We start from the raw sequence: 13,311 nt of genomic DNA on the forward strand, positions 1-13,311 counted from the left end.
TCATAATAATCAATATTTTGGAAATCTTTGCTCCAAATCTTAACAAGAAGTTTTCAACTCAAATTTTTCCAACCATTCATCTACTTAGAACCATTTATGTATTGCTTCTTCTCTTCTTGCGCTATCACTAATATTGGCATTGCTTCTCTACAAACCGGCTTCTCTTTATATATTAGATGAGGTACATCTCTGCTTTTCAATTTCATATTTCTCAGTTCCCACTTGATGTTTCAAATTACCGTAGAAGATTAGAAGATCTAAAGGTTTGTTTAGGTTTCTGATGTGGAACACTGATTTTCAGTAACAATCAGTGAGTGAAAAGAGAAATACTCATGATCAATTTATTCCAAAACCTATTTATCACTATGCTGCATATCCCATTCAGATTTGTTTTTGTGTATGCATTGTTTATATTTAGGTCGAAACCTAACATTTTAAGCCTTTAGCTTTGGGTTTTCGTGAAGAGATTCAGTTTAAGGTTGATGTTAGTGCAGATCACTTCTCCAGAGATAGTGATGGCCTAATGTCTATGGGCAATAAAGCCGGTTTCGTGTGGTTCGGTTCTTTTTGTTTGTATGATTTGTATATATCAATATATTCCGTGTTGCTAGAAATGTTTTTTTTATAGATGATCTACCAAAACCACATCATAACGTTCAAAATGATGAAATACCAAGAAATCATAAAATTGTTTCAAATGGTGAATAATAAACTACTAGTTCATACAGATTATTTTGTGGATTCCAAACGCTGAAACCAAGACTCAAATTAAAAAGCTTCGATCATTTCTTAAAGGTTTTGTTTACGGATTTCGTATCGATATTATTCAAAAAAAAACTTATATTGTAAAAGTTTGTTTACGGTTTCGTCAATGATCTACCAATAGAGTGCTTGCATGCGCTACTAATACAAAATTAGGCTAAAGAAGTCAACAAAATGCAGTGATACCAAGCATAATTAATTTTCTGTTGAGATGCAACAATAACTTGCGTAGAATGTACAATTAATTAGTCGTTCTTAGTAACATACATTAGTTTAATAGTATGTAAAAAGATTCGGAATTCAAATGATCACAATGCATTTTGTCATGTGATATTTATGTTTCAACTGCCACAATTTTAATAACGACCAACAGAAAGATACATTTGATCTAATTTGTTTCAGTTTATTTTTAAAGAAAATTGTTCAACTTCTAGCATGAATCACGAAAAGGTTGATAGACGATATTTTATTACATTGGTTGGAGAAGAAATGTTTTATAAAGAACTTAGAAAACAGAGAATCATTTTGGTTATCGAATTTATAAAATGTGAGAGGTCAAAATATAGATGAAAATATTATTAAATTAAAGTAGGAGTAAGCGGTAGTTGACATTTAATTCTAGTTTACAAAGCAAAGATTTATAACTAATAGGACTGCAAATTCCCAAAAATAACTAAGAAAACAAAAAATCACATGGAAAAAGATTTGTGAAATCTTTTGGCGGTGCACTAGAAAAGCAGGAACATGACTGTCTTCTGGTGTAAAATACTACGTGAACCACCATTACATTTAATTTTATTTAAGTTTTATCCATTCAAGAGATTAGACAATTAATTTAATTGTCAACGCTTAATTCATTTGTAATTTGGTTAGTAAGCCAACGGTCGATTCCATGCAATCGCATTCGATTTGACTTCCACTCTAATTGAAATTTTTATTCAAATCAAATCATTGACAAGTAATCTTATGTCAAACCGCCCTTTCTAACATCTTATTAATTTATTGAAGCTATACTTTAATCCCAAGAAACGCCTCTTCGAGTGTGGATGTTATTCTAATAATATATTATTCATACTACAAAATCAATAATTAATCTATTCCTGCTGATTCTTAATATTTGTAGTATATCATGTATATCTTTGATTGTTAACTTATCATTAATAGTAATAAAATATTTTCTCGTCAAGATGATTTTCTTTTTGGTCATTACGCAGATAGATATGTTAGTGTCGAGTATGTTTACCACCAATTCAATTATTATTAAACTATACTCCTATTATTTTACCGCTTTAAACTGTAAAAAATGTTTGATTTTGCACATGTTGGAGACTAGATCCTGTACGATCGGATATATTCCGGTTAAAAAAGTAGAAGAAAACATTCATGAATTGGAGTATGATTTTTTTGGGTGAATCTTGTGACACTATAAAGGTCAAGTTTAAAAGCTTGAGCTATTAGTTGTCATTTATTACGGAAAGTAATGCTAGACCATTACTTCAATGAAAAGTTAAATGAAAAAAGATTAAACAGTTGACAAACAAGTAAGTAGCGTGTACAATTCCAGTGGAATATGATCAAGTTGCAAAATAAAAATGTAAGAGCAACTATATTTTGGAAACACTAAATGAGGAAATTTATTGAGAGAGGATATCATCTTGAGGTTTGAGAGATTAAGATTTGGGTAGGCTAAGAAAATCCCAGAAGACATGGAAAACTCTCGTGCTTCGATACTTCATCAGTCCTAACCTTATTATATTTCAAAAAACTTCTAAAAACATTAACTATCATAATATTCCATAAATAGGTCATATATTTCTACATATAATAATTGATGTCACAACGAAAAAAAGTCAAGCTCGTTGACCTTTTGGTAGCCTATATAAACATATCATAGACGCAACAGAGAGTGCGTGGAAAGAAAAAAAAAACTCATCAAGAGAAAAGAAAGAGATATAGAGAGATGAGGAGTGACGTGGCACGTCTCAGGTGTGGGAAGACGATTCCATTGCTTGGAATGGGAACTTATTGTCCTCAAAAAGATCGAGAGACCACCATCTCAGCCGTCCATCAAGCTATCAAGGTTCATTTTCATGAATTTACTTAATCAAATGATCTTATGATATAATATATTTATCACTTCTATACCATTCCCATAATAATCTTATAAGTTTTTCATTGGAATGGAAGCAGATAGGGTATAGACATTTTGACACAGCAAAGATATATGGATCAGAAGAAGCTCTTGGAACTGCATTGGGACAAGCTATCTCCTATGGGACTGTCCAAAGAGATGATCTCTTTGTCACTTCCAAGTTATGGTCTAGTGATCACCATGACCCTATCTCTGCCCTCATACAAACTCTCAAGTAAGCTTCTCTCCACAAACATTCACTTACGATATGAAAATCGAGGGATTGATCTCATGATCACATTGTTTATGGCTTATAGGACAATGGGCCTAGAGTATCTAGACAACTACTTGGTGCATTGGCCAATAAAGCTAAAGCCAGGAGTGAATGAGCCTATACCAAAGGAAGATGAGTTTGAGAAAGATTTGGGGATTGAAGAAACTTGGCAAGGAATGGAGAGATGCTTGGAGATGGGTTTGTGTAAATCTATTGGTGTTAGCAACTTCTCTTCTAAGAAGATCTTTGATCTCCTCGATTTCGCTTCCGTCTCGCCGTCGGTTAACCAGGTTTGCATTCAACATTACCACCAAGATTTCTTGTTGAGGAAATTCAAGAAACTAAATATTTGCATATTTACGTATAGGTGGAGATGCATCCATTGTGGAGACAAAGAAAGTTAAGGAAAGTGTGTGAAGAGAACAATATCCATATAAGTGGATATTCCCCACTTGGTGGGCCAGGGAATTGTTGGGGATCAACGGCTGTGATTGAACATCCTGTTATCAAATCCATTGCTCTCAAGCATAATGCAACTCCTGCTCAGGTAACTCCAGGACTGAGTTCCTTCCTCTTTTGTTCATGAAGAGACTTAATTGACTTATAACCAATAACTTATTTATATCTAGGTGGCACTAAGATGGGGAATGTCAAAAGGAGCAAGTGTGATAGTGAAGAGTTTTAATGGAGCAAGAATGAGAGAAAACAAGAGAGCCTTAGAGATTAAATTGGATGATCAAGACTTATCACTCATTGACCATTTGGAGGAATGGAAGATCATGAGAGGAGAGTTCCTTGTTAATCAAACCACAAGTCCTTACAAATCCATCCAACAACTTTGGGATAATGAAATTTAGTTGATTAGGGTTTCACATCATTTACTTCAAAATGTAATTTCATCTTCACATTCTCTTTGCTTATATGATCTTTGCAAATTTGGGTATATAAAGTCATTACAACATGTATGAATCACAGGATCAAAACCATTGTCGCCGGCAAGACTGTTATCCAACGTAACAAAAACAATTTTTAATTAGATAAATCGGTACCGGCTCAACTTGGTCAAATTAACTTAGCTATACTTAGTTATGTATAGTTGGTCCGGTTACGCTAAACCAAAATCTGAGATTATCTGGGCTACGTGTGGATAAAAATTATCTGGGCTACGTGTGCAAAGCCCACTAAAAGAGAGAGACGGATTGTTTTGTTATAACTTTTAACTCATTCCAAAGTCCCACATCGCTAACAACATAAGAGTTCAAGACAAGCGAAGTAGTATAAATAATGATGCCACTGAATCGAGCAATTCATACCTTTCTCGGCCTTTTGGCTAAGATCAAGTGTAGTATCTGTTCTTATCAGTTTAATATCTGATATGTGGGCCATCGGTCCACACGATATTAACTCTATTTTTTAAGGGAGAGTGCCCATTAAGATAGCTTGCTATCTGGGCTTTCGCGAGTCGCCTATGCGTTGCACTACTGCATGGGCCTGGCTCATCCCGCCAATAACAGTTAGAATTATTACTATTTAAATCTGCTTTGGGCCCAAATAATGAAATCGGGTGGATGAACCGATCGGTTTAACTGATAAACCTGTAGGAAATCTCATACTCGTTGCACATGGTTTCGAGAGAATTCAATTAAAAATGGGCCTTAGGCTATGGGCCTCAGCAAAGTCTGCTTCCTTTGAACTTGAGATGCCTTCATGAAACTGATCATGAATTTGTGTAAATAAATATGAGTAGTGAGTTTGAGTTGAATGCTTTTAACATATGTTTTGAAAGAATTAAACCAAAAAAAAAAAAAAATTATTGTTTTAAAAGAAGCAGAATATTTGAATCACAATCAACTTTAATATGGATATGAAGATTCATATACCTCTGCGAGTTACTAATTAGGTGAACTAAATGTTGATGAATGTAGGATGTATTATGGATAATATTATCCCACATTGGAAAGGATAAGGGATCTTGACTAGTATATAAGATATATGGGCCACTCCACTCATTGCCAATTGGTTTTGAGTTGGAAGCCCATATTCTAATATGGTATCAGAGCCCGATCCGTACATGTCCAAATCCAATCCACCATCGGCCCGGCCCAATAGTTGGTCCGCCGATCCATGCCCGAGCATACCGAGATCAATGGCTAGAGCCATCATCTCGAGGGGGCGTATTAAGGATAATATTATCCCACATTGGAAAGGACAAGGGATCTTGACTAGTATATAAGATATATGGGCCACTCCACTCATTGCCAATTGGTTTTAAGTTGGAAGCCCATATTCTAATAGGATGAAATATTCCTTGCCAATTGGTTTTAAGTTGGAAGCCCATATTCTAATAGGATGAAACATTCCCTGACTCAGACAGAACATTTTCGTAGAAATAGCAGTCCAGAAAAAATTAACTCGTCAATGTTTTCTTCTCCTCTGTTGCAGTCGTCTCTTTCTTTTCAATAATTTTATTCAACTTCTTCAAGCACACTTAGAGGCATTCGTATTATAGAAATATGCCATTGAAAGAAAAGTCTGATGTTGCCTTTAAGCATGTGTAACTGGAGCGTTACGACTTGATTCTTTCGACTCTTTTGAGATTTGTATGTTGATATCCACAGCTCAATGGTAATATGAAAGTGGCTGTTATTTCTTTGCACTTTGATGATTCTTCCTCTGGCATAAAAGATGAAAATAGTGGCTCTATTTTGCTGTTAAAAACAATTTTAAGAACGAATTACTTAATTTATGGCCAAAAGTTAAAACACACAAAATAGTTGTCTCTTTTTCGGTTTTTACACGGAGTCGTCCGGTCATCTTTAAAGGCGAAGATGGATTACTTACACGTGTCATATCGTAGAGTTTACTCACCCAAAGTTTCATTTTCATTCACTTTCTAAGGTCATCTGCAACGCCGGACCACTCCCATGTTCTTAGCAGTTTTTTAATCCAAAAAAATGGGCTAATGGACTTAAGATCAGGAACTGGACTCTAGTCCTGGATCTGTTCTTGTGGGTGTTGCGGGGTGACGTGTCATTTCGGGATTGGTTGGAAAAATTAGGAAAGGAAACAACAGATTCATATTTTGAGATTTTTTTTTGTCCTTTTGTCAGTTAATAAAAAGAGTGTTGTTCGTTAAAGATTAATAAATGACTTTGTATTTTTCTTTCTATTATAGTAACTTTATTTCAAAAAGAGAAATATAGTATTTGTTTCACCGCTTATCTTTACATTCTAGGAAACTTCCTTTTTTTTTATTTGTTCATAAAATGACTAATTTTTTTTATCATTATTCACAAGTTTACTTTTTTCGGTTTAAGTCCGGTTCTTTGGTATTGTATTTTGAATTTTAGTATAAAAAAAATTGGGAAAGGAAACAACAGATTCGATTTAATTTTTTTTGGTTCATTTTTTTTTCTTAAATATTTGGTATTATATTTTGAATTTTAGTATAAGTTTTTTAAGTTTGCAACTTAAATGTAATTTTTATAAGTTTTTATAAATGTAATATGTTTAAAAAGTTTTTGATTATTATATTATTAAATCTTATGATCTTAAACATGTTCTCCCAATAACCAACTTTTTAACAAAAGATCTAAATTACTGATCTTACATTATTTTAACAATATTTTTACTCTAAAAACACCCAAATGTGATTCCCCATTGAGGATGCCCTAAGTGTACTTTGCCTTTTTCAACTTTGTCTACTTTTCTTCCAATTTCATGTCACTTTTTTTTTTTTAATAATAAATCAATACCTATTTCTCTATTTATGATGTGTTTTGTGTCAAACACACTCGAGTTTTTGTTGTTTTGCAGGAATTGTTTAAAGACACAAATTCAGTGACACTGAGATATCTGTATTACCAAGAAAAATGGTCTAACGTGGTTAAAAAGCTGTCTGATTCAAATCGGCTCTAGAAGGCTACATTAAAACTATTGGGTTAAAAGTACTCTTCTTCTTATTAAATGCAAAATAGTGAAATAAATGGTAAAGAATATTTTGAATTATAGTGGAGGGTTAACTACGAGTTAAAAGTGATCGACGGTAAATACTGTTCATAGACCATCTCCAATGTAAAGTTTTATATTTTTGCTCTAAAATAGAGTAACTCTATAATGGAATAGAATTCTCTCCAATGTGTTACTCTATTCTTTGCTCTAAAATAGAAGTCGTGTAAAAAATAGAGGAAAATTATAGAGTTGCTCTATATATAGAGCAATCTTCACTTTTACTCTATTTTAGAGTAGAATATAGAGTAGAGTTGGAGAGAATTTTACTCTATATTAAAATTTAGAGGAAAAAAATAGAGTGGGGTTAGAAATGCTCATATATGCATTCTTATTCTATTCCATACCATATGTAGAGGACAGAAAAGAACAATATTGAATTAACAATTAGAGAATTCATGGTCATCTACTAAGAAGTTCCAAATTTATGATACTTAATATTTTTGGGTCGCAAAGATAATACTATACTGTATAAAGGAAAAAAGCTACGTGTCCCTGCTCTTCACTTTCAGCAATGAAAAATACTCTGTCCCACATTATTAAGAATTTAAAAGGATGGAATAAAAAATGGTTCAGGATAATTACATTTGTGGCTACTATCTAAGTTAAGCTGTCCAAAATATCTAAGTTAAGCTATCAGACACACAGACCAAAGTTCATAAAATGATAAAAATAAATGAATTTCGGAACACAACGTGATCCATCTTTTTCAGCATCACGTTGTTACGTATTCCAGAACTCCATCCACTCGATTTGGAGTGAACGGAACAGAAGGAGGCACGAGGAACAACCCTTACCGTCGGAACTACTCGTGAAAATGATAGATAAGAATATGCGAAATCGCTTGAGCACACTCAAAGGTGGCTGTTTGAAATCTGCAGGTGGAATCTAAGCATGGTTTGAATCAAGGCAATAGAGGTGGAATCCAAACATGGTTTGAATCAAGGCAATAGAAAACAGATAGTAGCTCTATTTATAAATGTTTCAGAAAAGTTAGCATTTCATATGTAAAAACGTTTATTTTCTTTTGAATATAATTTAACATTAAATTCAAAAAAAAACAAGAAAAATAAAAATAAGTAAACAATTGATTATATTCAGATTTAGACTGTCTCGACGAGTGAAGGGGCGGTCTACTTTTTCAATATTGTTATTCGTTTTAATCTTAAAAAATCTTAAACCAGGTTGAGAAATATTCGATAAAGTACATTAGTTTGATATGGTTGGTCAACAAATTATCCAAAGATGCTTATGTACTTTACCAAAAAAAAACATAATACGAAAATGATTTAAATTACAACACTCCACTAAAAGGGACTTTAGTTGCAGAGAAAGTCGCAGAAAATAAAGTAAAGAGGTTAATTAACGATAATTTGAAAAATTCTGGCAAAATTTGATAACCCTAATATTCATTAAAGTTTTTTTTTTTGGTTACTGTTTGCTTTGTTTTCCATATTCAACATTATCATGTTTTGTGCTGTTTTATCGTGCCCACCCGCACCAGAATACAACTGTTAGTTATCGCATAAAAGAGGTCAAATTCAAGAAACTTTTACATTATCTTATCTTACTTTACTTATCCACTCGTGTTTAAAGTAAATAAGATGTCTATCTCAAATACTCACAACAGTTCTTTTTACTCTAAATACCCTAAAGTAACGGTTAAAACGAACTTTTCTTTCATCGTTATTTAATCTTACATCAAAAATCAAACATGAAAGACTAAAAAGTGTATGGTACAAAAGCTATAATTAAGCTTTATGTAAGCCACGACGAAAGAAGAAAAAGACAGATCTTGATTTATCTAACTCAATCTTCCACCACATCTATACATACATACACGTATATATCATATGTATACAATCACATCTGCTCATGAAAATTGATTGATCTTGATAACGCAGCAGGGTTTGCACAAAGAACAAGAGAAGTCTCTGTTTCTTCTTTGTTATTAATCTTAACCTCTTTCTTCGAAGCAAACCCATTGAACATAACTTCGTTCTTGATACCAAGTGTTGTCCATATAGAACTCTTTGCAGCTTCATTAGGATCATCAATTCTTAAAGTCTTAGGAACCAATACAGATACGTTCCTCTGTTTTTGCTTCACCGTTTCGTCTTCGTCCCTCGAATGCTTACCAAGAGTAGAAGTAGGACTTGAATTAACCGGAGAAGACAACATTGGAATGTTCCAGTAAGGGTAAACCGGGTAAAACGCAGGATTCCACGTGTACGGCCACGAAACCCCTGGAAAGCAGTTCGACGTGTTGTTATTTGAGCGCTCGTCATTGTTCTCTATCCTAGCCATTAGCTTTGGATTACCGAACCTATTACTCGAGACCTTTTGATCATCTCCGAGGCTGAAACTAAGGACCGGACCTTTTGTTTCGGAGATAGTCACGTGGCGGTAATGTGAAGTTGATGACGATGAGTTGTTCTTGTTCTTGCGTCGTCCTGCTCCGATGGGAACACTTCTCATGGTCCCACCAGAGGTCCAATATCTCTGACAGGCTTTACAAAAATGGCGAGGTTGGTTTACGTTGTAGTTGTTGTAGTAACAGAATTTTGTCTCCATGCTGTTGCATCTTGGACATGGAAGAATCTTGGTTGGTTTCTTTAGGGTTTTGTCTTTGTCCGATTGATCAGTTAACGTCTCGTTTTGGTTCTGATGCAAGACAATGAAATCGGATTATTAGGGACGGATGAATAAAGAAAGAATAATATTTTTGAACCATGTTAAAAAGAAATGAATTTAAATTTTATATTATCATGTTTATGATTCTCAAGAAGGTTCTAGATAAAATATTGGTGGAGGAAAAAGTCTTTTGCTTTAGTAGAAGTCTAAATTCTCTCTCACCTTTATTGAATTTTGAGTGCACTAAAAAGCAATCTTTTTTTTTTTACTAAAATATGATTATTTTATGGAGAAACGAATTTGCTTTTTCGTTTCATGAAAAGTCAACAGACCAAATTGCAACCTCTGGTTCACCAAAACTCAGAACAGATAACAGTGTAGAGTTTTAAACAGAGGTCGGTTTTATTGTATATGCTTAAGACATCTCAAAAAAGTTTACCAATTCATCAAACTATGATTAGAAAAGGATACCAACAAAAACAGTTGAGCTTTTGCCTTTAATGGACAAATGAACAAAAACTCAAAAAACCACTTTTTTTTTTCTTTGGGGTAAAAGATTAAATTAAAAAAAAAAAACCACTTTTCAAAACACCAAAACTAATTTTCTCGATACTTGTCTCTAACACAAACAGAATCAGTACCTTTTCTTCTTCTTCTTCATCAGTAGTAACCTCTAAAACAGTCGGGAAAGGAATTTTCATACCAAAGAGCTTAATTTTCCTCAGATGTGCTCTTTTTTCTCGTAAGTTTCTAACTCTCTCTGTCTTTCTTTCTTTCTCTTCAGCTTTTTTTGTTTGTTTCTCTTCGAAGATGTTTTTTTGGGGTTTGGGTATATTGGAAGAATTTTTTTGGTTTGGAAATTTTGAGATTTGGGATTTTGATACGTTTTAAAAAGTGAAGTGGATGCCAGGTCAGCATTTTGGTTTGATTCTCGACCACAAGTTTATGTGGCCTCCGATATTTTATTTTTCTCCCAAACCCCATTAAAACCATAGCATATAATCTTTTGTTATTTTTTAAAAAACCTTTATCAAAACTATTCGAAGAATATAATTTTTTTTTTGTTTAAGATTTTCACTAAACTTTCTGTTAAACAAACAGATCAAAAAGCTCTTAGACCATCATTAACAAGAGGTTCTTAACTTTATCTCTTAACATTGTTTAATATTAAAATTTTGGTTTTTGTAAGTTAAGAGTCAAATCTTAGCTCTTAACACTCCCAAAAGCTCTTAGCTAAGAGTCAAATCTTAGCATTTTAATTTGTTTTGATTTATTTTTCAATGTTTAATTCTAAGATAAAAAAGTTAAGAACCATATAAGAAACCACCAATAATGGTGCTCTTAGACCACCATTAACAAGGGTATCTTAAAGTGTTCTTAAATAAGAAATGTGGCTTAGCTAAGACCCAAAACTAAGAAAAGTGGCTTAGCTAAGATCCAAAACTAAGAGTTCTTAACTTTAATACTTCTAAGAACCATTTTTAAGATACCATTGTTAATCATGCTCTTAGGCACTTAGAAATGTTGAGTATCTTAGACAAATTTTAGGATTAAAGTTGATTAAAAATAATCAAACTAACATCTTAAAGCTAAGATTTGTATCTAAGTTAAGATGTTTTTCTTAATTTAAGATATTGCAAGGTGTCACATTTTGATTGGTTAAAAAAAAAAAACAAAAGAATGACACATCCAATTATGAAACGACTATTTCGCAGAAAATCCAACTTTTCCTTCTAATCTATTTAGAGCATCCACAATGGGGCTTCTTACGTGGGGCTCTACAAACTTTATGGATCAAAAATAAATCAAAATGAGCTATTTATTGAAGAACCAGAGTCTGTATTAAGAAGCTAAAGAGCCCCATAAGAGCTGGTGTCCTGTCATTTTTCAAAATCAATATTAAATAATTCATAAGAGCCCTAAATTAATACCCCATGGTTGGAGATGGTCTTAGACGCCGATTTGGTCGAGCATATATGAACAAAATATTCCATAAATTAAGTTTAAAATATTTGTGTTTTATGTTATTTATGTTATAAATTGTATCTCATGTATGTTTTAATTTTTTTAATTTGCAACAATTATTAAGTTTTCTATAATTATAAATTTTATTTTTATATTAATATTTTTTTTTCTAAGAACCACATGTTAAGAGTCTACCATTAATCATACAAAAATCTTAACACAAAAAAAACTATCTCTTAACTATCACTTTTACAAATATACTCATTACTTAAATATTGCTAAGAAGTATTTCTAAGATACTACCAATAATCGTGTTCTTATATACTTGGAACAAATGCATATTAAGTTTGAACAAACAAACGAAGTGCGCGCTACGAGGATGCAATCAAGTTTTTAGAAATAGTGATTAATAAAAACGCTTTATTCTATACTGATATAAGATTTATAACATATCTTAAACAATTATGTACCTATTGGTTTGAATTGGAAAAAAAAAAAAAAACAATCATGTAAACTGTTTACAAACTTTTGGGTAGGTAAATGTCAGCATCGCGGGGATGGCTTTGTTGCAGCTCACACGAGAGCTGTCTTGTTACGTGCAATTTCTTAATTGGTTGGTGCAAGGATAAAATCCTTCATTTGAAAACGATCCACAATTTTTGGCATGGAGAAAAATATACCCTTCTTTTGTTAGTTGGTAGATTTGATCACAGATAATTTGAAGCCACGAACCTTTGTTTTTTAAGTAGGAATACAAATGCAACGAGGATTTAAACATTTTCGAATCATTTGGTTATTCAATCCAAATTTCTACACTTACTGAACAATATATATATATAGACATGTACGTCTTTATGTAATATCATCCAAAAAAATTGTCAATAATATTCTTTTGCAAAACTATATATATATATATATATATATATATATATATATTGGCTCTAGCATAGCCAAATCAATTATCATTAAAAAAAAAAGTCAAATAAAAAGTCAATTCACAACCATATTCTAACATGTAGAATTTTCATTAGTGAAGTGTGAACGGTAAAAGATATGAAGTGTCACTCTCTCGTTGGCTGTTATTAAAAAGTTCTTTTGAAGTCTCTGCCACATTTTTATGATTACGGAACTCTTTACCAGAGAGAGAGATTTGAGGGTCTAAATCAAACTCTGCCTTTTCCCACGTCAGCTTCTACGGGTCCCTTATTCACCTGCACACTTTCGTCAGATCATAGATTTTACAAACTACAGTAATTGCATGCACTATATTAAGTTAGAAGCGTCCTAAATCTAAGAAGGCTTACCAAAAAAAGAATTTTCGTTTCTTTCAAAGACAGTTTGTGTGCGTCTGTGTGTATGTGATATTTTAGGATGATCATATTTTACAAGCTGTTTCTTTAGTTTGAGCCTTGTCTTTCTCTTACTCTAGATTATTGGTTTAAAACAGATAAACAAAATCAAACTTTAATCTAGCATTAGATTGGTTTGATATGCTTTCAGAATTTGATCAGTTCTGAGTAAATCTATTGAAATATGT

The 13,311-nt window shown here is 32.6% G+C and overlaps 2 protein-coding genes across 2 annotated transcripts; one reads left to right on the forward strand and one right to left on the reverse strand.

Moving 5' to 3' along the window:
- Positions 1-2,527: 2,527 nt before the first annotated feature.
- On the forward strand, positions 2,528-4,251 carry LOC9300870 (NADPH-dependent aldo-keto reductase, chloroplastic). Its single transcript, XM_002864749.2, has 5 exons — positions 2,528-2,842; positions 2,953-3,128; positions 3,211-3,457; positions 3,535-3,714; positions 3,797-4,251. Exons 1-5 carry the CDS (start codon positions 2,723-2,725, stop codon positions 4,022-4,024), a joined length of 951 nt encoding a protein of 316 aa, XP_002864795.1. The 5' UTR covers positions 2,528-2,722; the 3' UTR covers positions 4,025-4,251.
- Positions 4,252-8,831: 4,580 nt separating this feature from the next.
- Positions 8,832-10,659, reverse strand: LOC9300871 (cyclic dof factor 1). Its single transcript, XM_002866444.2, has 2 exons — positions 10,451-10,659; positions 8,832-9,839 (listed from the first exon to the last, which is right to left on the reverse strand). Exons 1-2 carry the CDS (start codon positions 10,508-10,510, stop codon positions 9,039-9,041), a joined length of 861 nt encoding a protein of 286 aa, XP_002866490.1. The 5' UTR covers positions 10,511-10,659; the 3' UTR covers positions 8,832-9,038.
- Between the last annotated feature and the right edge of the window lie 2,652 nt (positions 10,660-13,311).

This window comes from Arabidopsis lyrata, assembly GCF_000004255.2.
Source record: "Arabidopsis lyrata subsp. lyrata unplaced genomic scaffold ARALYscaffold_8, whole genome shotgun sequence".
Classification (NCBI taxonomy): Eukaryota; Viridiplantae; Streptophyta; class Magnoliopsida; order Brassicales; family Brassicaceae; genus Arabidopsis; species Arabidopsis lyrata.